This window comes from Saccopteryx leptura, chromosome 2, assembly GCF_036850995.1.
Source record: "Saccopteryx leptura isolate mSacLep1 chromosome 2, mSacLep1_pri_phased_curated, whole genome shotgun sequence".
In the NCBI taxonomy this organism is placed as follows: Eukaryota; Metazoa; Chordata; class Mammalia; order Chiroptera; family Emballonuridae; genus Saccopteryx; species Saccopteryx leptura.
The window spans coordinates 146,261,484-146,286,534 of NC_089504.1; the positions used below are offsets into that span (position 1 = coordinate 146,261,484).

The 25,051-nt window shown below is 36.7% G+C and overlaps 1 protein-coding gene across 4 annotated transcripts in view; it reads right to left on the bottom strand.

Moving 5' to 3' along the window:
* Positions 1-25,051, bottom strand: part of NELL2 (neural EGFL like 2) — a 489,520-nt gene that overhangs the window by 323,234 nt on the left and 141,235 nt on the right. For all 4 annotated transcript variants that reach the window (XM_066369010.1, XM_066369011.1, XM_066369013.1 and 1 more), the window contains one exon: positions 13,139-13,289. In XM_066369010.1, the coding sequence (XP_066225107.1) occupies positions 13,139-13,289 (151 nt within the window). The remainder of the gene's footprint in view (positions 1-13,138; positions 13,290-25,051) is intronic.

Below are 25,051 nucleotides of genomic sequence, written 5' to 3' on the forward strand. Positions count from 1 at the left end.
ACTTATTCATATTACTCTACATTAGTAAATCTACTTATAAATGGAGACCTTAAAATAAGCACTTTTTTCCTTAATGTGAGTGACCAAAACTCTTGCAGTAGGTCTTGAATACTGACAAGTTGGGAAATGGAAAGATTTTGTAATGTATTTATTTCAGTTACTGGCTGATGGAAAACAAATTTTTAAAGTGAAGAACACTTGCATTTATAACCTATTAATATATAAAAAATATAAAAATCCAATAACTAAATGAAAGGAAAATTTTGAAAAATCATAAATAGGATAGTCATAGCAGGCTTAATATAAAAGCCCCTCAGCAAATGTGCCTCTAATATATCTTATATATTATCTAACCTTGTTTTTTATAAAGGTATTTTAGTTCAATGAATGTAATACTGTACATAAAGCCATCAAGAAAAAGTAAGAAAATCTAAGCAAATCAACTTTATAGAAATAAGATGTTATTTTCTCTGAATTCCATTCAGTATAATGAATAATTTCATTAAAGAAAAATATAACCTTTAATTTAATGATCCTTACATAGTGAATGCCAACATTCATTTCTAAAAGTTTGAGTCACTATTTTTTAAGAATATATTTTTACATTATATATAATACTAGTTTTTATAATAGAAAGTAAATTTAAGGATAATAATGAGTATCGATTTTCAATTTTATCATTTTATTTATGTCCCTAAGAAACAATAATATCTATATGGGTGGTCACAGTCAATGAAGTTTATGTTAGCTTCAGGTGTACAACCCCGTGATTAGATATTATATAACTTACTAAGTGATCACCCTGATAAAACTAGCACCCATCTAAAACCACACGTAGTTATCACAATATTATTGACTATATTCCTTATGCTGTACTTTATATCCTTGTAACTATTCTTACCATATGACAGCTGGGGGAGGGGGCTGGGTTGGGGGGATGGAAGGACTGAGCAAAAAAGAAAAAAAACATTCATGAACATGGACAACAGTGTGGTGATTGCTGAGGGGAGGGGTACTGGGGGAAGGTGGAGGAAGGTACAGGGCAGATAAACGATTCTGTAGGACACTTGACTTGGGGTGATAAACACACAATACGGTGTACAGATGATATGCTGTGGACTCATGCACCTGAAGTGTGTAGCTTAAATTTAAGTCATTTGCAAAATTAAATTGTTTACTCAAAATTCAAATTTTAATTCCATTTGGTGCTATTCAGGACATTTTTACTGGCTAAATTAAATGAATTTAAGCTGAAATATTCAGTAATTCATGTATTTGATGGAGCATTCAGCATCCTCAAGAATAATCAAACATAATTTTACTACACTTAGACTTTTAAAAAAACCAGAGGTGAAAATACAAAGCAAATATGACAGCACGTCAATCATCTCCTTTCAGAATACTGAATAGATAAAATCATTGAAAAAAGAGGCAAAATATGAATGACAGAAAGACTCATGGACCTCAACAACAGTGGTGACTGCCGGGGGTGGGAGAGGTAGGGAAGGATATCGGGTAAATGGTGATGGATGAAGACTTGACTTGGGGGGGCGGGATAAACACACAATAGGGCATACAGAGATGTATTGTAGAATTGAGCGCCTGAAACTTTATAATTATGCTAACCAGTGCCACCCCCAATAAATTCAATTAAAATTTTAAAAAATTAAAAAGGAAGAGTGCAGCCCCTTCAACACCCTGAATTTGGACTTCTGGTCTCTGGAAATGTGAGAAAATAAATTTCTGTTATCTTAAGAAAATAAAATGAATGACTTTCATCCAGCTGTTATAAAATATATCAATATATGGTTTCAACCACAAAAATATATGCTTCCTCTCCAGGACAAATGGAATTCAATTGTTTATAACAGCAAGGGAAATGAGATTTCTTAAGTAATTTAGATAATATAAACTCCATTGTCATAAGGACACCAAAATATTATTTTGTGTGGCCTTTTTAAAATAGTACATGCTTCACCATAACTAAAGGAAATAACAAGACAAGTTACAAATAAGCTAAATTGTACTTCCTGACACTTGATAATGAACTGTAGGTAGTAGAGTAGATCATTATAATTTTTAAATGAGCCCTTTGTAAAATGATTTTAAGTGATTGACCAAAGTCCTTAAAATGGGAAGTTTTATATTGACATCAGAAGACTAAAATAAGAGTTTTAATACCAAAGAATTAACTATATTACAATAATCGCTCAATATTCATCTCAGAAAAGGTCATTGAAATGTCAGCACATATCAACATACAGCAGATTAAAAGAAATAAATAAATGAACTTTGATGGCACTTATAATTTTCCTTATGACAACTTTCTCTGAAAGACAAAAGAAAAAGCAATTGAAATACTATGGAAGATGTCACCTTTGATTCAAAACAAAATCCACTTTTCTGGTAATGTAACCTCAAAGTCCTTTACAAATTAGGAAATATAAAAGAAAAATAAGAATCTCACTTGGCTAACAACACAACCAATAATACTCCTAAAAATAAATCTAACAAAATATATGTATGGCCTTTATGGTGATAATTATACAGAAGACAAAAAAAAAGTCATGAAAGAAACTGGAGAGAAAAATCAGATTATAAAAAAACTGAATATCATAAAAATGTTAATTCAACATATATCAACCTGTAAATGTGATGTAATTCCAATACAAATCCCAATGAGATTTCTTCCATAGACCTTACCAAATTGACTCTAGAGTATATGCCTAAGAATGAAATTTCAAACATAGCAAAAATGGTGAACAGTAATAACTGAGAATTCAACCATAGATAGATAGCAAGTCATGAAACTACAGCAATCGCAGTAGTGAGGTATTGCTACAGAAGTCACAAACAGATCAGTGGACCAGAACACAGGGCCCAGAAATAAATCTCAGCATTGATGGAAACTGGTATTATATTGGGTATTAGATATTTGGCACTGATACATTTGGTATTACATTTGGCATTACAAATCTGTGAGGAAAGAATGAGTTGTCAGATAAATGGCTTTGAGACCAACAGTTTCATGTGTTGGATATTACACTAAATAAGTGTTCCTACATCTAAGTTTAAAGTGTCAATTGCTTTTTCTGATTAGGCGGGGGGAAAAAAGCGCTAAAATAAATCATTCATTGAATATAGTGGGGCAGATTAAAATGGAAGATTAAAATACAGATGTACTATTGCCCTATTCTAGACTCTTGATAAAAAGATCAATAACAAACTAATCAACAGTATTTGCATGTGTTGTAGTATTCATTACAGAGCCAAATATTTTGCTGAGTTAACCTCATCTTTACTGCATGTATTGACACAAACTTCAACATCCAAAGAAGAATTTTCAATAGCATCAAAGGCAGATGATTTTTTTTGTTACTTCCCCCAAATAGCCCAAAATCATACTAAATTTTGTTTTGCTTTGTATATTACATCATATATTTTGCATACAGGATATTATAATTTCTTCTTTTTCTTTAATTTTCTAGATCAGAAAAATTTAATGTAAATGAAAATGGAGATGACATGAAGTTAATATCATTAATAAACTGAGCACACTTAATAAGAAAATGCAGAAAAATAGACAATAAGCTATTTACAAAAAGAGACATATGAATGACCAATAAGCATATAACAGAGTAATCAACCTCATCATCAAAGTGTCAGTTTTCACCTATTAAAATAGCAAATATTTTAAATTAGTATTAAAAAAAGTGAGTAAGGAGGTATGTCCTTTGAAAAGCTATACTTATAATATAAAAAAGCTGCTTCTGTAAGTAATTACTGGTATCAAAATAAACAGACTGATAGATGAAACAGTAAAGAGAGAGCCCAGAAATAACTTTTAACATAAATATAAGTTTCCATTTATGCTAAAGGGAGAATTTTCAGATAAGGACAGGGGGAAGAGTTAAATAAATGATGTTGAAATAGTAGTAATTAACTATTTGATGAAAATGTTAGAGCCTCATTTCTTACACTAAAATAACTTTTTTAAAAAAATTAAGTAAGAAGCTGAGAGGCAGAGACAGACTCCCGCATGCACCCCAGACCAGGATCCACCTGGCAAGCCCCCAACCAAGGGATGCGCTGCCTATCTGAGCCGCTGCTATGTTGCTTGGCAACCGAGTTATTTTAGCTCCTCAGGACAAGCCATGGAGCCATCTTAAGAGCCCAGGTCCAACTCTGCTTGAACCATTCAAGCCATGGCTGTGGGAGGGGAAGAGAGAGAGAGAGAGATTAGCAGGGAGGAGTGAAAAATATATATTTTCCTGTGTGCCCTGACTGGGAATCAAACCCGAGACTTACACTTGCTGGGCTGACACTCCACCTCTGAGCCAATGGGCCAAGGCCCAAAATTAAATTTGGATGAGTTCAATAGTTAGATTTTAAAAAACCATAAAGATATTTTTTAAAGGAAGACTACCTAATATCAGGCTAGAAAGAACCATTTTTAATCAAACAATCCTCAAGATAGAAATTAATTGAAATATTTAAATAATAGACACAAATGATTAAGGATAGAACTCTAGAGCTAACGTTTAGATGAAAAACCTGTCACTTATTAAGTATGAGAACTTAAGTCATTTAACTTCTGTGCCTTACTTATTTCACCTCTGAAATGGGAATAATATCAGTATAATATCAACCTCATAGGTTTGTTGTGAGGACTGAATGAGGTAATGGGATAATACTGTGAGAGCTAAATGACGATAAAGTTTTTTAGCCCAAGGATGGGCTAAATAATATAAAACATAAAATTAATGGACAGCAAACAAAACAGAAAAAATAAGCAAAGGTTAAAAATTATGACATATAAGAGATTATTAGCCATAAATATAAAGAACTATAAGCTATTAAGAAAATACTTATAGAAAAGTAATTTCTATAAAAAGAATGTATATGGACAGCAAAGTTATTTTTAAAAGCTTAGTCTCACTAGCAATCAAAGAAATGCAACACACTATTTCCCAACTCAAAATGGAAAAAATGTATTTAATAAGATAATGCTCTGTTTTAACAAGGATACAGCAAAACTCACATCTGCAGACTTAGTTTGTAAACATTTACACTGGTACAAGCTTTCTTGACTCTAATTGAACAATATGTATTTCTTAAAATACTGAAAAAAATTATTATAACCAGTTATCCAACAAATTGTATTTCCTGAAATTTGTCCTAAGGAAACAATCAGAGATTAAACACATACAACATGCTGGGTATAGTGTTTGCTGCATAAATTATAATGCTGAAAAGTGGGAAATAATCTAAATGTCCAAAATAGGTTAATAAAATAAATTTCAGAACATCAATTTAGTGAACATCAAGAAACCAATGAACATTTTAGAAATATATTTTAATGATTTTGGAAGATAAACATAATATATTTTATCAATTTAGAATGCTGTCATAATCTCCAATTTTATGCAATCTAAATAGGTGGGACATAAAAATGAGACTCAGGGACATGGACAAGAGTGTGGTGGCTTTTTGGGGGGGGGGAGGAGGAGAGGGAGGGGGTGTGGAGGGGAAGGGTACAAAAAAAACCCAGATAGATGGTGACAGAAGACTGTTTGACTTTGGGTGAGGAGTATGCAACATAATCAAATGTCAAAATGATCTGGAGATGTTTTCTCTGAACCTATGTACCCTGATTTTCAATGTCACCCCATTAAAATTAATAAAAAAATAAATAAATAAAAAATAAAAATAAATAAAAGGATTAGAAAAAAATAACATGTCAACAGTATTTGTTCAGGTAAAGTGATTATGATTTTGGGTTTTTTTCCCCATATTTTTCAAATATTGCATAGTGAATATGGATTGCCTATAAGATTAGAAATACTATGTACTCTGCTTTAAAAAACACAGAGAAATAGGAGAGGAAACAGAAAATATGGCATCAATCTCAAAACAAGCCCCCAAATTGGGTATTAATAGTCTTCTTTGAGAAATTAGGATTCAGAAAAGAACAGGGCTTTCCCAGAGTTATCATATGAGAAACTAGTGAAGTTTGAATTAAACTCAAGTCAACGCATTTTGGCTACAAGCCTGCCTGTGCTCTGTCCAGTGCACCAGGCAAAGCTACCCACACCCAAGAATCGGTATAAAGTATGTACCCAACCAACATTCACAGGTTGATTGATTTATCTGTACTGTAACAATACAGTCTCAGTGGAAGGCCATAAGCACACCATATTCTACATGACATAGTGCAATTGTTTTCTTCCATCAGTGACTGTGTGTTTCAATTCTGAATGCTCAGGTCTTACCTTAGCACAATGTTTGAAGGACCTTTAAAGTTTTCTGAATAAATGAAAAAAAAATGCACATAAAGAAATCTTCTTTTTTGAAAAGGATTTTGACAATAATAAAAACATTTGTTTCCTCTTCAAAACATTACTTCCTCTTCAAGTTTTTTATAAAGATTAAAACTTCAGAGTTTTGAAAACATCAAAAAAGTTTAGGCTCTGATTCTAGCAAGCACATCATACTAGTTGCTCAGGAGAACCTGGAATTATGCTTTAGAAATTGCCTTTTCCCCTTCCCCTAACATGAAGAATGTAAAAATTCTCTTAAAAAAAATATTCTCAGGAAAGAACCTCTAACAGTGTCACATTTAATTACAATTTTTTTTTTTTTGGTCAGGAGAAAAAAACAACAAAATATCTCTCCAGAAGTATTTGTAGTGCATAGGAATTGATACATTTTATAGGTTTAGGCTTTCTTTAAAAGAATTCTGGTTTTAATAACCAAAAAAAAAAGTCTTCATCATATACAGCTTCTGTATGAAATATGGGATTAGATACTGTCATTTAGTGATGATAAGCTTATGACTTAAAGGCAATCAGAGAAAGCTATTATGCTTTAAATCATAGAAATATCAACATCTTCAGCATTGGTAAAGTGGAAATAATAAAATCACAAGAACTTATCAAAGAAAAACAAAACATCCTGAAACTCCATTTTCAAGTGAAGAAATAGTATTTAGAAAACTTTTTTAGTCATTAAAAATATTATTTAATCTCAGAAATAAAACTTTAAAAAATTGCTAACCGATCATTAGTAGCTACGGGGACCAATTATTTCTAACAAATAACTAACCTCTATTATCACATAAAAGGAAATAACACAGCAACTCAGAAATGGGAAGCATGAAAATATTCGAGCAGGAACACATCAGGTTGATTTCCTATAATTATGGTAACGTGAGCCTCGGTAACAATTGCCTACATAGCAGCCAAGGGACTGGCATTCTGTCATCTGGAGTAAAGAAAGTATGAGCTAAAGGAGGGATGAGGTAGAGGGTCTTGGAATGGTCTGATAACTGGACACGGTCAAAATAGGCTGGAGGCCTAAAAATATTTTTGGTCCTCTGCATCATTACCTCAAGAAGTAAATACCCAAAATGTGGGATGGGAGTAATATAAACTAGTTAGCCCATGATTGCTGTTGCAACAGCCCATGGATTCATCTGCAGGAACAGTGGAGCGCTGATAAGAAGACTACCTTGCTTCTTCAGCGTAAAAGGGAGATTTGTATTCCATGAAATAACTTCTATGTATATTAAAATGTGTACTTCTTTCCATCATTTCATCTCTATACAAATTTGGTGTATATAAGAAATATGACAAATCATGCTTGCTGAGTCTTAACTTTAACTCAGTTTCTTTAATGAGCAACTTACCATGTCTTCTTGGTAATGATATAATTATGCTTACCCACATTAGAATAGATATTGCAACTTTCCTAATAATAAGGAAGGTATTGAAATATACATCAAAGCTGTAATTTCTTAGAGATAAATAATGATGTAAAAATATACTTTAGAAGAATAAGATATAACTAAAGTTTTTTTTAATTAAGTGGAACTTGGGGTTTGAAATTTTAACCCATAAATTCAATTATCTTTAATGTTATTTATTTAGTGCAACCAAAAAGTAGAAAGTGTAGCAGTTGTTATGTCAGTCTGTTCATTTTACCCATAATAAACAGTCATCTTTTTAGTTCAGAACCATTAAGCTAAGCAAATACTGTCAGCAAGTTTAATTTTTATTTAGTAATATCAAGAAATAGAAATCACTTACTATATGGCAAGCACCCACAAACATGAAGACACAGTTTATTAACCTTATATATAAATACACTCTTACTCATCCAGAATGCATAATAATTAATACTAAAAAAGTAGAAAAAGAAATCTCATTTATCTCATCTCAAGTTCACTAATATAGAAGATGATGGCAAACTACAAGATAATGTTATATTTACTTGCAAAGTCATTGCCACAAGTTATTTCTATGTATGCTATTTACAAAAAATTCAAAGTTAAAAGCATATATAATATTTGGCTATAAGGAAAATTCTTAGTAACAACCCCATAAGAACCAATTATATATCTAAAGCCCAAGCCAACTTTAAATTAAAGGAAGAATTATAAACTACAGATCATAATCCAGGTGACTGTCCCTAATCTCTATCACGGGACAACAAATGGATTTTATTTATCCTGAAGAAACTATAGTTTTGAAAATCATGGAAGAGAACAGAGTCCTTTTGGAATTTAGGGAAATTTTCTCATTCATTTTTATTTGCTTTTCAATGAACCTTTACTGTTTTCGTATTTATCTTCTATACTTTCTATATAAATGAGTAAGTGAACCAACGCCTTAGAATTATTTCTTTACTCTTTATTTTTCCCTTTCAAAACACAGTGGCCAGAAAAACCATAATAATGCTCTCTTTGATCTGCCTAAATGTCTTGATTCTTTCAGACACAAAGCGCCATATATTATTGTCTGTTGTTTTTAGGTAATACTGATGTTGGCTAAATATACACAGAAATGAGTGAAGAGCCTACAAGCTTTTTGCACTGTGCTCACATGAAGGTTGTGATCTAATTTTTAATATTACTCCATACTTGAAAAATGCCATTTGAAACCAGCAACTCAGGTTGGGAAGCCAAACGAGGACTTTTCTCACAGAACACCAGGACACTACTAATGAAGTTGCCAGTAGTTTCATAGTTACGTCTCATTGTTTGAAGCTGTGTTTCAGTGCCAAGGTTTGATTTGAGTAAGCCTTACTCCAATTCTGAGATGCCATGATGTCTGCCTTTCTTACTTTTTTTTCCTGAAATTAGCTCACTTCAGATGCCCTAGAATCCAGAGCGTGTCCGTTAGTCTCACATGTCCAAAGCAACAAAGCTGTGTGATTAGGTTTCCAGCTTTAACACAGTGGCTGAGATGTTGCGATATAGCTCATTATAGTTGTCGTTCTTCTTTGAGAACTTGATCGTAGCTGTTTTGAGGCAGTAGCTGCCAGTTAGTGAAATCCTCACACTAGAGCTAATGACATTTCAGGATAGATTAAGCACCCTCCATCAACAGAGCAACTTAAACATTCTCCAGACCCTTTGCCCTAGCCTGGTGAAAACTTTGTGAGGTCATTCATGACTCCTGGTACACTCGTGGTGCTCTATCTCTGATCTTTCACTCACACCTTCATCCGCCAGATATTTATTTAACATCTGTGTATGATAGCATGGTAAATAAAATAGAGCTTAAAAATTTAATGCACAATCATGGACAGCAAAAACAAAACTAAACTAAACAAAATGAAATACAAAACTTAAAACCCAATCAAAAGTTGTTTGCAACTATGTAAAATTGTACACAAACACCCAACCACACTGGGAAAAGGATTAGAAAGCTGCATCCAGAGACCAAAGGTGGTGTTATCTCCAGCTACCAGGACTATACAGAGAGTGCTGCTGGTAAATTTTGGCTCTGTTCTCTGGAGAAATAATTCTAAGATACTGGTTCATTTACCCATTTGTATAAGAAAGAAGAAAAATATTTTAAAAGTACTCATTAAATAAACATTTTTCAGTAAAAATATTTTTTCTTAAAAAAAAAAAGTCCTGCTTTGTAGCATTTGTTGATTTCCAAGGTGTAAATAATCACACCATGGTCTCCTTCAGGCTATCACAGGAATGTCCACTGGCTCACCAAGTTGCAACTCTTATATGCCAATCAGAGCCCCTTCCAGAATGCCACTGATTCGCTGATTTATTCTGCATGCTTTTCTTACTGTGGAAATATCTTTAATGATAACAGTGGTATACCCCAGGAATAAAAAATAGGTGTCCAGAGATAGAGATGGGGGTAGACTCTATACTTTGCCGTGCCTTTTAAATTTTGAACCCTGAAATGTATTGCCAATTTTTAAAATTACTATTTATTTATTTATTTATTTTTAGGTAAGAGGAGGGAAGATAGTGAGGCAGACTACCACATGCACCCCAACCAGAAGCTACTGGGATTGCCTTGGGCTGATGCTCGAATCAACCAAGCTATTTTTTAGCACCTGAGGCTGATGTGCTGAGACTAACTGAGCTATCCTCAGCATCCAGGGTCACACTCAAACCAATAGAGTACAATGGCTATGGGAGGGAAAAGGGAGAGAAAGGGAAGAGGGAGGAGAGAAGCAGATGGTCACTTCTCCTGTGTCCCCTGACCGGGAATTGAACCCAGGACATCCCTACACTGGGCCAATGCTCTATCCACCGAGCCACCAGCCAGGGCCTTAAATTACAATTTAAATATTTAAATCCTCAATAGATACTTGTTAGCATTGTGAGCAAAGCAGTGATATTTCTAATGTCTCATATATAATTAACACATATGTATGCACGTGAAACATTAAATAACAATATAAAGTGTTATATGTTAGAATGCCAAAAGGAATTGCCCCTCATGGGAGGGGAAATTCACATAAGCTGGAAAGGTCAGTAAAAGCTTCATGGAGATATGAGTGGAGTCCTAAAGTATGAGCAGAGAGAAAGGAAGGGATGACACACAGATAATGAGCAGACTGGTCACTGTGCCTGGCATTTATTCTTCTACTAATGATACCACTTTTCCCACCCTGCCAGCGTAGGAGCAGGCATCCCCCTCAGTCTCCATTTCTTACTGCCTCCCTCTACCTACTTAAGTTGGCTCCAAAGCAGGCTGCAATCAGCCCGAATGGAGATAAGGCTGGAGTCAGGGGCAGACATAAAGCACAGAGAAGCCGATGCACATCAACTCTGCTAAGAATATTCATGTTCTTAGTGATCTGCAGCGGGCATGCCGGTCTAACTCCGTGAGCCTGATTCACCGAGAAACAACTCAAGTTCTTGTTCTTGGGCTTTCCCCCAAGCGGGCCAGACATGGGCTCCTATGAAGCACCACAACGTCACCCCACCCACCTCCCAATAACAACGAGGCAGGAGAACGTCCTTGGGCATGCAGAGCCCTTCTATGAGCTAGGAGAAACCTGGGGAGAGCAGAACCTGCACCTCATCACGGTCAGTTTCAGGATGACCGATCAGTATTCATTTTGACAAGTATATCTCAACATTAACTCTCATTTTGCATCTTAACTCTCACTTAAGTTACAACAAAAAATGGCTAAAATATGGGTATTCATCAAAAAAGTCTAACTTGAATTCAATATTATACTCAAAAAACAAATTGAGAAAAGCAATTGACATGGACTAGTTCTTGAAGGACACGGTCTTTTAGCAGGCTTTTGTGTAGCAGACACTACTGGCACGTTGAGCAGGAAAGTTTGGTTGTACAGGACTTGTATACACCCAGCCAAGAGCCTCCAAGGCAGTCCTGTTTCCAAGACCTTCACCCCAAGATGCACATCCCTGGCATCACTGTTGATCTGCTTTTTCCTAAGTGCATTGTAGCATGTCACCATCCCTCTGAACTTGTTCTTCTAAAGATACTACATTTTCCCACCAAAGGCCATAGGGGTAAATTTGTATCTTGTTGCCCCATAGACAACTCTATAAACCACCTTAAAGTTTTTTTGTGTGTGAAAGAAAACGGAGGAATAAATAAATAAGTGTTCAGGAAATGATAAGACAGACATGGGCGAGATTGAGTCCAAGGGAAGAAAGATATCTTCATCAACAATAACAGTAAAAAAGAACAACATGGCATCATAACACAAGGTCTGTCAGGATGACAGAGGTTAGGAGATAGCACAGCGGACTAGTAAAAACACCGGACTAAAGACTCAGAAGTGCGTTTGGGTCCTGACTCTGTCACTAACAGCTAAGTGATGCCTTCAAGCACTGAGAGAAAGCCACACAGAGTGTGATTAGAAACTCTGCTCTCTAGGTCACCCTGCCATGTTTTTTCTCCACATACATTTGTTTCTGTTTGCTCTTTAGCATTTAGAAACGATTTGCAAAGTCCAAGGTGGCCTATCTCTGATGAGAGAAACCAAGAGGCTTCTATATGTATAAAGCACTTTACACAGATAAACTCTTTAATATTCATAACAGCCTAGAAAGTAGCTATTTGCCCTCATTGTATAGGTGAGAAAAATGAGGTGCAGAGACGTTATGTGAGTTGCCCAAAGTCCACAGACAGTAAGCAGTAGTGCAGGTATCCAAAATAATGAATGTAAAGAAACTTTCATTGGTAGAACTGTGGTTGTTCTTTCAGAAGGAATCATTTTAGTTGTTTGGTATCACTTAATAACGATTTCCGTGAATGTTAAGTGTCATGAATGAATTTTGTTTTCTTCCTCCCCATTACTTCCACCTGCTCTCCTAACCATGCTTCTACACATGCAAGAAGCTGGAAAATTCTAGATGGCATTTTGATTCCACACGCTTCCAAGAATATAGCTTTAACCACTGCAATCTATTGAATAAGAACTGCATTGAAAAAGGAGTTATCTACCAGGGATTAAAATTCTAAGACTATTAAACTCTAAACCTAAGCAATTTTCTAAAGTAATAGAATATAGCGTTTCTGACTCTAGTCACAAATTAGGAAATACGTTTGACTTTCACACAGAGGAAGATATCTTATGAGGAATACAGTGACTGATAAGTTTGTTTCTGGAATGGTGACATCTGTGTGTTCTTAGCAACATCAAAAGCACAGCTCCTTCTGCTGTTAGGCCGACGTCAATTACTTCCGTTTGTGATTCTACATAATATTGCGAAATTGTTTCAGCTGTTTTAAGCCTGTATGAGATAAAGCATAGCTTGCTTTTATTTACGACTTTTTAATGTGCTCATTTAATCAGATAAAATAAAAACGCAGGAAACTCCAGCAGCCACACTTACCTGTGAACCAGGTGGTGAATGGAGAGAATGACTCCAGAATTCAAGTGGCTCTGTTTTAGTGTCACCAAAATAGTAAATTCATGTTTATTTCTCAGCTTTTGAAAAAACTGTTCTGCTGTAGCCGTGGATGCTTTTATACTTCTGGGAGTATCTAAAAAAGAAAAACATACACTGAATAGACTAGAACTTGGTTTTATAAAGTACCTTTTACATGCAACATCTTTCAAGAAGCATCTTCAAATAATACCATGTTCCAGACCTTCCTGGTAAAGTCTTTCAACACATTATTATGCTACTTATAACAGGACAGTAAACCACATGAATTACTGAACTTGTGTTTCAGGAGTCTTTTTTCCCAAAATATCACCTTTGAAGGCAAAGAAACAACACTGTTTGAAGAAGAAATTCACCCCTGAGTTTTCTCTGACACACCTCCTATGTCCTGGATACTGCAGCCACATCAATGTCAACAATGAACAGAAAAATGTGCTTTCTAGAATAGGACCTAAAAGTCCACAATAAAGGCATTTAACTTTTCTGACACCTCATGGCAGAAAACTGGATTTAATTCTGCCAAGTTCCACACTGATGTCTTTAGCCAGAAGGCTAGCTCTAAATAGATTTTTTAAAAGATCATTGCAATTAGTCACTCTCAGCCTTCTGTGCAGTAGAAGAAACATTAAAATCAAATTATCTTACCATTTTGTTGAAAGAATTACATAGAACTTAATTCCCATGAGTCTCTCCCCTGGCTTAGAGAAAGCCCAGCCAAGGGAGGTGGTCTGAGAGAGCAGAAACTTTCCCCTGCACTTCCACCTGCTAGAGCCTTGCACTTTAGCCTTAGCACCCAAAGGGTATGAGGAAAATAGAGAGGAACAGAAATGGATTTAGTGGACAGGGAAAATCCATCACTCAAGCTATCTGCTAAATAAGCATAAACTCTCCTATTCATACTGTGTGCAAAGGGTTTATGGGAGTCAGAAGTAGTGTGTGTGTGTGTGTCTGTGCACACGCGCACATGCGCACGTGATCAAATCATTCTCCTATATTCTATGCTTTTGACTAGGTAAACCAGGCAGACTAGATAAGCAGTTCTCAGTGTAGAAACTACTGGCATTTACAGAGAACAATCCCTCCCTGTGCAAAACCATCCCATGAACTGCGGAACATTTAGCATGCCTAGGTCCCAGCACAGTGAACGCCAGTGGCACCCAATCCCCAGTCACTGAGACAACTCAGGTTTCTCTCACACACTTCCAAGCATTCTTTGGGAGCAGTGCAGCGAAGCCTCATTGAGAACCACAACCTTGATGAAACAGAGATTATAGGATTTATCCAAAACTCCCCTCATCCCAGTCCTATAAATTTGTAGAATAAAAATGTATCATCTGATTTTTCTCCATCACTGGGACTACATAGATGTGGAGAAGCCCGCAAGATAGCCATAAATTAGAGGACGAGACAAATAATCCCAATACAATGAAGGAAATGCTGTCATATCCATGGGTACAAAGTATTGTTGGATCAGAGAGGGAAAAGCAGCCAACATCACCTGAAGGGAAGGATCTCCTAAAATAGATGGCATTCGATCAGGAACTCACCAGCTACAGAAAAGAGGGGAAAGCATCCCAATCATAGGCCTATCTTATGACAAAGCAGAGTGGTGTGACAAGGCATGGCACGTCTACAACAGTGAACAGCAGCCACTGTGAAATGGGGCTGGATAGGAAAGCTGGACTGGACAGGCAGGACCTCCTGTGGCAACGTAACGGACACCTGCTGTTGCTTCAGTCACCTTCATCAATTTACCCTCTTGCCAAAAATGAACAGACAAACAAGCAAACAAAAAAAACCCTCTTATTTACCACTGAAAAATGATTCCCACCCCACTCTTGACCCATGACTTGCTCTGTGCTAGAAGTGCTCTGACCAATCAGACCATCACCTATCCCTGCCCACAGTGTGTGAATCAGAACGGGCACCTCTCCAGGGCAATGAAGTCAGGCCCAGGGTACTTGCTCAAGGTTTTAGGAAAAAGAAACTTCGCTTCTCCCAAAAATAAATTTCCTCAATTCCACTCAATATTCACACTCAAATATTTAACAATAATCTGCAACTTCCATCATGATCAATGTAATAGTTTTGAACCCACGTTCCCTTTTGTTCTCACAAAGCCCTGGAACTTGACAGGAACAATTCTTTTTTCCATAAGTAAAATGACACTCTGCAATTCACCCAAAGACACCTAGCATGCTGGCGGTATAATGGGGATGACAATTTCTGGTCCAGTATTCCTTCCACCAAAGTGCACTGCCTCCCAAACACAGCATCCTTTACCCAGGCTTCACCGCCACGCGCAAGCAGAAATGCAAATACGAGAGCACCACCACAGAAAATAAGCCAGAAAAAAGTAATTATGTAACATAACATTTTTAGTTCCTTAAGTCACTAGCTTTGAAGTGATTTTAAGAAAGGTTACTCTCCCCATTTGCATTTCTGTTTCTAATTTGTAAAATTAGCATTCCTGCCTTCTATTTTCATCTCAGGGATTACACAATGTTCAGAGAGAATTCTGAGTTCTCGTGATTGTTACTCTAAGACCCAATTCTGTTCCTCACCAGAAAATCAAGTCAGAGAAACCACCATGTGAGAATTAATTGTACTTTATTTTTGTTATCATTTCAGTTTTCAAAATTGATTAATTAATTTAGGTACATATTAAGCAATTTCTCAACAAGGCCTCCTGTTAGGCATAAACATAGGAAAATAAAGTGTGGATGTTATCATACCAAACTCCGCACCTGGAGGAATGGGGTTCCAATGTTAGCGCGGAGATGATTAGCTGCAGATGACCTAGTAAATACCATGTGTTGGCTATTAGGATTATAATTATTATTACTCTTACAAGCAGAGGGCCCATGGAACCCACTAAAACTACCAAGAGCCATAGTAACTTTGTGGCGATTTTCTTAGCTTACTTTCAGTCTAAGTATTCCAAACTCAACCACAAAATATCAGTTTCCACATTTGATAACTGACATGAAGTATTTTGGCAATCAAATTATTCTTAAGATAAAATCCTGCTCACTGCTCTAATTCTAGAGAACTATAAATGATCATTCTTTTATGGGCAAAATCAGTGTAAACTGAATTTCTTTCCAAAGAAGGGCTGACAAATCTTGACAAAATTGCCTCTTCAGAGAAAAGCAGGCTGAGAAAAAGCCTTTAAGTGCTACTAAGACCTACAAATAAACTTAGCAGCTCATGCTGCATTGGATCTGTTTAATTAGAGAACTGCTTGAGTTTAAAACAAAAGTTTGTCTCAATATTCTATATCTTTATTGTATGCAGAGACTAAAAATCCCACTAAGAAAACAACTGGCCTGATACCTTGGTTGGTTACAGTGTCATCCTGATACGTAAAGTTGCCAGTTCAATCCCTGGTCAGGGCACACACAGAAACAGATCGATGTTTCTCTCTCTCTCTCTTTCTCTCTCTCTCTCTCAAGTCAATTAAAAAAAAAGAAACCTAGTGGCATTTTAAAGCAGTTATTAATAAATAATGAGGAGGTGGCTCAGAAGCAATTACATCAAAATATTCATTTTTAGTCATGGGACTACCAGGACGGAGTGGTAAGTTCTTATGGGGATATAGTAACGATTTCTAAGGATTTAGAAAGTGAGCTCAGTAGTCCCCATATACATAGTTAAGAAGAGAAAGGGGAGAGGGGGAGAAAGAGAGAAAAAAAAGAGAGGTTGATATTGCTAAAATAGGCTGAGAGGCCGTGGCTCTATGCAATTATGTATATGTTAGCAAATATGAGCTTTCACTGTAAAAAGTCACATTGGAGTTTTTAAAAATAGTTTCAGTGCCTTAGTAGTAAAAGTAAAGAGAAAGGATATGTCCACCTTTCAGTAACAAAGAAATCAGTAAGACTTGTTTTCTTACACACTTAAACTACAGCACTTCAGTTGTCATCATGAATTAAATGAGTCTTACCACTATCCCATCCGCAGTGTGTACAAACCTAAGTTGATTCTTCCCCACAAGCCAGACTAGTAAAAATACAATGTGCAAATTCAATTGTAAAAACAGGCATAGTATGTATGAGAATATTTCAACTCACTAATTATTTTCAGTCCTTGAGAAAGGTTGTTGTCTTCTAAATTCAGGTTATAAAAACACTAAATCAGAACTATGATAACAGTTATTGTCCATTGCTCTTACCCTCCCCTAAATATATCCACGTCTTCAGAGTGCAAACTTCCAAGGCTAGATAATAACAATTTTAAAAGACATTAAAATTTTACTAATGCTATATATGTAATTTGTAAAGTCCTTAAACGTAAAAAAAAAAAAAACTCATTTAAGCCTCTCACAGCCCTTGGAATAAATGGGGTTATTAGGTCTATAATAACAGAAATTACAGTTGAGGAAAGGCACAGGGAAGCCAGGACACTTGGGGTTGTTACTATAAGCGATCACGGGCCATTTCTATGAACTTACTACATTAGGAACATGGTTGGAAACCTCAGGAGACTCCCAGGTGAAATCTGAAATTGGCCCCAGTACATGGAGGGCAAGAGGACACTGAATAAATAGGCAGGCCGCTCCAAAATTAATATGCAAGGGAATTTACATAAGAGGCTTGTCTTGGCTGCTGAAAGACAAATAGATGGCTGCCCACATCCACCAGAATCTTAAAAGTCTCTAGAGAGCTCTTCACTGGGTTCACTCACATATTCAGTCAAGATGGTCTCAGTAACACATTGCCTTCTCAAAGTTGAATCCTTGAATCCAGCTCCTGCTGTGGAAATGGTGGGGAAAGCATGCATTACAAGGACAGGGAAGGAGGTAAGAAGCCTTCAATTGCCTAGGTCCAGCTCAAGGGTCACCTAGTAATCATGTCTTCTCAGTTACCTCCTCCAACAGTACGATCAAAAGCAATTATGGTAGGATATAAGAATGAACCCACCAAATTCAAATGGTAGAGCCAGAATCCCAACTCAGGCCAATGTGTCTTATTATTACACATTAGTGCCCTCCAACATGACGGTGCACACTCTGAAGAACAGCTAAACTCTCACTTTTTAAGTTAATTTATATAAAAATATATTCCAAAGATAAATACAGTTCTCTTGATCTTTTTTTTTCTTTCTCTTTTTTTTTTTTTATGGTTCTCTTGATCTTTAGGTCAATTTAGGCTTTTCAAACCTACAAAACTATTTATATCATGTAGTCTCTCAGTTACTCTAACGAATTGTAAACTGAACTAAATTTTAAAACCAAAGCTTTTTAAAAAGAAAACAATTTTTAATTAATTCACCTTAAAAAGTTATTGGGAAAAATATATGTGTAATCCACAACTTTTCCAAGGGGCAAACCCACATCTAATGATGCCACACACTCACCCTTTCCATTACTAGGTTAAGAGGCTGCAAAGACATAGTCTTAGAAAGTCAACCTGGAAACTCCCCAAATAAATTTTATTCTCATCAAACCCCAAATAATCCCTAAAATTTCTTTCAAATCTATCCAATTATAACTTGATTAAATGCACAGTAAACATATATTTTTATCTATTTACAAAAATGGTTGTTGGTTTAAAGTGGTGAATATCAACCCATATAAAAACCTACATATGTGAATATAATCAGAAACATAAGCATCAACCAACCATTCGAAACACAAAAACAAAAGCAGGTTCTACTCCTGGATTCAGCAACTGAACAGTTGAGTTTAAGCAAACCATTTATGACTCACTTGTTTGACTTTTTATTAATAATGCAGAATAAAATCTAGTTAGTATGAGGGGGGCTACAAATAATACAATGTCTCTATAATTTGGGGCTTTAAATTAAAGTATTAAAATTATATATATAACAGATAAATAAAACATATTAAGATCATTTTTTATTTTTTTAAGAGAGAGAGACAGGAAAGGAGTGAGAAAGGGAGAAAAGAGTGAGAAGCATCAGCTCATAGTTGGTTCATTTTAGTTGTTTATTGATTGCTTCTCAAACATGTCTTGACCAGAGTGCTCAAGTCAAGCCAGTGACCCATTGCTCAAACCAGTAACCTTGTGCTCAAGCCAACAACCTTGCACTTCAATCCAGCAACCTTTGCACTCAAGCCAGTGACCTTGGGGTTTCGAACCTGGGACCTCAGTGTTCCAGGTCGATGCTCTATCCACTGAACCACCACTGGTCAGGCCATTTTGTTTGTTTTGATTCTATGCTAATAAATAACTTTCTGACAATAATTGGGCTTCCCAAGTACATTTTCCTTCAGAGAGAGCAGTAGTGATCAACCACGATGAGTACTCTGGTTTAGTTCACTGTGGTAATCCTCACTGTAGATTAAAATTAAAATTGGTACTTGAGTTTATAATCAGATTAATGCTTTGGGCTAGTGTGAAGCAGTCCCTCATAATCTCACTAGTGAAATTACCAACTGTTTTGTTACCAGAAAAATTAAAAGGATAAATAAACCAAAACAGTAATCCTCTTTATCATCTCTCCTTCCTACTGCACTCCGGCCCAAGACTAAGATCAAATCTGCAGAAATATTAAGAAAATAAAAGAGATGATGATGAATTGATGATGGTGACAATGATGATGATGATGATGATGATGCCATCCACAACTTTAAAAGATTGGTTGTATTCCTCTGTTGATAATATTTCATTATCTATAGATAGCAGTCTCAACATCTTTAGAACATAAGTTACAAGGCATCTACGACCATACCACCCTGAACATGCCGATCTTGTCTGGTGTTGGAAGCTAAGCAGGGTCGGGCCTGGTTAATACTTGGATGGGAGAACATAAGTTACAGATTTAAGAATCAGTAATATTATTATATGCCTGAAACTAATATAGTATTGCCTGCCAACTGTAATTGAAAAAAAAATTTAATTGAAACCTGTATAATCTTATTAACCAATGTCACACTAATAAATTTAAGTTAAAATTTAAATAATAAATACATTATAAAAAGAGAATCAGTAATTTTCTGGACCCTTTTTAAAACAATGCAGAATATTATATCAAACTGAACCCAAACGAATGCACACAATTTGTCAGCTAATATCATGAGCCAATGTTTTTAAATACATAATAAAAATTAAATTCATGGACTATCATATTTTATCAAACATGCTTCTGCCTTGACTACAGCTATTTAAACCTTAAGTACATGAAATGCTTGAATTTCTTTTTTAAAAAAAATTAAAAATACTTTTTCACTTGTCTTGGCTGGAACAATAGACCTACAGGCTCAGCTGCACCTTCATATACTGACGCCAGTCACTGGTGTACGAGCTATTGCTTAAATTAACAGATGACTCACCTTAACACTAATGCGTATAAATTCATGAATTAGATCATTTTTCTCTGTTGTAAATTATCCCATACCTAGCTATATCTTAAATATACATATAATTATTCCTTGCAAAGTGTTAAGAGAGTAACTTTAAGTGCCAAACAGGAATGTATACATGATATTCTAAGTGAAAACTGAGTCACAAGTTTCTCTAATTTTCTTTTGAGGTCTGATCAAATATTCACACAGTCTCTGAGATGTATAAGAACAAAAAGATGTCTATTCAAAAATCTGATTAGCTTTTTATCCACATACGTGCTAGTGTTTTGGGCTCAGCTTTAGCAGAATTATTTGTGTAAAAAGAAGAAACAACAGGATCAAGGTGAAACTTCTATTAGAAGTCTTTAATGTCTGACTATACTTATTAATAGACAAAAAAAAGGGATAGAGATCTATAAAATAGTTTTACGTCTATAAATTGTGATGGTTATAAGTTTTGCAACCTCAGACTGCATGGATTCTAGCAGAATCTTTGCTGAACAGCCAAAGAGAGAGTATGTAGGGTCCCATCAATTATGCAGGTCTGAAGTGCTGAAATGCACAATTTCAACTTCCACCTAATAGTCCAGTTTGACCTGATACATCGATTTTTGGAGTTTATTCTGCTTTTATCCTTCTTTAATTGTAATAATAAAAATTATTTTAGATGAATAACACACTTATGTGATCAAACCCTATCAAAATTTTGCTATTTTTTTAACTATTATTATTTTCACTGCAAGAAAGAAAACAGCATTATAAAGTATCAAAGGACACGGGGCACATAAAACCAGTTTCTCAATCCAGAATTTCAGACACCAGGCTTTATATCAAGCCCTGCTCTTGTTTCTCCTGGTTTCATATCTGCCTCCCCTCGGTTTCTGGGCTAGGTATGATAACGATGCTGGAAAATCAGAAATGAGGCTCAGAATGAATTCTTGTTGCTCACAGATTCAACAAAAAAGAGCTCTGATAATTTGTGCAGTCTCTAAAATAAGTTCTTTCCCGGCCTCTCTATGTTGGCCCAATCTACCAAGATGAGCTGCTGTTTTCACCTACACAGCCTAGAACGCTAAACTCTGGCCTGTATACCCATCTGCTCTGTTGAGCTTCTGACGCTCTGTCAGCATCTTGCCAATTCTCTCTGCTTACCTCAGGAATGGAAAAATCCAGCTAAAGAGTGCCAGAATGCTAGGTCCATCAAATGATGCCTGCCTGACTTTGAACTGGGGTGGGTGGCTTAAGGATCAGCCCCATTCACTAGCTATCACCCTCAACTCCCCCTCATCTTTAAACCTGTCCCCACTCCATTTACTACCCTTTTGGAGTTTTTCCCACCCTTACGAGTTTTTCTAAATTAATTTCACTATTTAAAAGCTGATATACCCCTGGATAAAGCACAGAAGATTCACTTAGTGTCTCATTGCTTTAGGTGACAGTCTTATATCTTCAGAAAGACTGACTTCAATCTCCTTGAGGTCAAGAAATATACTAATATTCTCCTATCCCAGTAACTACCAGCAATGACAGCCCAAGATGAGAGAAGGAGTTCAATAATGATTGTTGAATTATAATAATTTTCCTTTACGACATTTGGAAGATAAAACAACATACCTTCCTTGGCAGAGTAACAATAAGTCACTCCCCACCCCTCCTAATTCTCCCCTGAAGCAAGGTTGGACCCGCTGCATGGCTGTGGGCAATACCTGATGCTCTCACACACAAACACAATTCATCCTGTACAAAGGTTTATGAAGGGGTCCAGGAAGGAATGGCCCATACTCATTACTAGGTCCACCTATCTCATTACTAGTCCCAATTAAGAAAGTTGTTAGGGTTTAAAACTCTACTGAAGCCATAGCATCTAAGTGTAGTTTAAAATAAGCTGCTTTCTTTCATCCCAGCATTTCCTGTTTGAATGCTATTTCAATTCACATATCTCCTCTTTGGTTTACATTCCACTTCCAAAAAAGTGTTTTCTTTCCAACATCCATAAGATAAAACATTTGTACCTTCATGTCACATTTAGATACGGCTCTGAATAACATGCAGATACATGAAAGACACACTTCCATTTCAAATTCAGGAAATTAGGCCCAAACCTCAGTAATGTGTTTCCTACTTAAAAGCAACATCCAATGTTCACCTATTTGCTCATTTGCATCTCCTTTCTCCCTTATCCATACAATCTCATATTCACGCAATAGAAATATACTCTAAGTTCTTGATATTTCTTTTTATTTTTAGCATTCTTGCTCATTGTTCCCTCTTATTTCAAAAAGTACACGCATAAATGCAAAAGAAATACATACAGTATATCAGTACATACACACATATATTTTATTATGGTCAATCTATAATTTATAAATTCAACTGTTTCAAAACGCTATTGATTGAACAGTTTTCAAGACCTTGGCCTGAATTTTTACACAGAAGCAACATTAAACATGATGGTTAGGTCCTCAGAAGATTCCATCTATGCTGTAGCTGATTTAAATCAAATAGATTCTGGTTAATGAATCCAGTAGAAATATCTGCTACCTCAATAAAGAAAGGAGAAATCTGGAGGTCAAGGCGAGACAAAGGATGGGATACCCAAATAAGCTGTAGACTAGATGCTGAAAGGAGCCAGCAGTTCCATATCTCAGAGTCAATGAGGTAAAGGTGAACTTAGACTCGCTTCAGGTTGGGAGTACAAGCAGAGGAAGCCGTGTGCACCAAGCATGGAGCTGTGCAGAAGCATGTGCGCTCATGGACCTACCGGTAGTTTACACAGCTACAGCATAAAGTGTAGGGGAGGGGGGAGATGACAATGGAAAAAGTCTAGACAGATAATCATTCTATAATCAGACTGATGAGAGACACTGTGTCACTGAGAGAATTGCAGGGCTGAGATAAAACCAAACAGAAGCCCAGTTATTTGAACTGGACCAACCAAGTGGGGCCTAAGGAAAAGCTGTGGCTCAGGGGGCACGTAGCAGCACAGGGCTTTTCTTAGAAACAACAGGCCCCAGTCCCTAGCACAGTGAACTCTAATCAGCTGTATTTCCACATTACTAGGTCCCAATATATTCCCTGTCCTGGTCAGAACAGGCTCAAGAGCTGAAAGTGGCTGGCACCCCAGGCCTCTGTACGCAAGCCTAAAAGTACTGACACAGACAACTCTCTCAGCGTGGCCTTCAGGTGAACCGCAAACTGCCAGCTTAGGACCCCAAGAATGTCTGCTCCCTAAACACCACCTGCAAAGGGCACAGGGGATCTTCTTCCCTGAGCCGCGTAGGCTACAGGAGCAAGAGCAGGAGCCTGAGATGCTCCTGACAACTCTTGAAAGAACAAGGGAAGGAGGGTATAGATAAAACTCAGAAATCCCGCCTGACCAAGTGGTGGCGCAGTGGGTAGATGGTCGGACGGGGATGTAGATGACCCAGGTTCAAAACCCCGAGGTCGCCAGCTTGAGCACAGGCTCATCTGGTTTGAGCAAAGCTCACCAGCTTGAGCCCAAGGTCTCTGCTTTGAGCAAGGGGTCACTTGGTCTGCTGTAGCCCCTGGTCAAGTACATATGAGAAAGCAATCAGTGAACAACTAAGGTGCCGGAACGAAGAATTGATGCTTCTCATCTCTCTCCCTTCCTGTCTGTCTGTCCCTATCTGTCCCTCTCTCTGTCTCTCTCACAGAAAAAAAAACAACTACTCAGGGATCCCAGCTCTGACGACAAGACTAGGGTACTCACTGCTAGCGGGGGAGGAGAGAGAAAGTCCTGGGGCAAAGAGAACTCTAACTGGAGAGCCACCGATGAAAGAGATTTCCCCAGTCTCAAAATATTCTTGGAGATACTACTAGTGTCTGCACATAAATCAGTGTGAGAGGTTTGGGATGCTGAAATCTGGGCATGATACGGCTAAAATTTTTATTCTTTTGTTGGATTCTTCTAAGTCTCAAAGAGAGATTTTAAAAAAGAGAGAGAAGAGCATCTTGAACTTTGAGAAGGGAGGCATATAGAGCATGTGGTGGCCCCAACAATGACAGATGCTATTGCCCTTAAGGGGCAGTGGTCCCCTCTTCAATGACCCTTGCAGTCAGAAAGAGTAGGCTTCTAAAGGGTGGGACCAAGCCAATTTTGCTTCTACTGTATATCTAGCATCTAGGACTGGGCCTGACACCTAGTGAGCCTTCTGCAAATGTTTGTTGAGTGAATAACAAGAGCCAACATTTACAGAGTGCTTGTACGAAGCACTTTTCTAGGGGCTTTTTTTTCCTATTAGCTAAGTAGGCACTATTAGTTAATTGTTCTGGGTCAGTGTTCCTCAGCCTTAGTACTAGTCATATTTAGGACAAGATACTTCTTTATTGTAGAATGCTATTCGGAATATTGTGTAATGCTTGGTGGCACTCTTGGCCTCCAGTAGGACCCCAACCTCAGTTGTGACAACCAAAAATGTCTCTAGACATTGCCAAATATCCTCTGAGGGACAACTGCCTCTGAATGAGAACCAATGTTTGGGTTCTCGAGCTGATAACGTGGGGGTGCCAGGATTTGGGCCCAGGTAGTC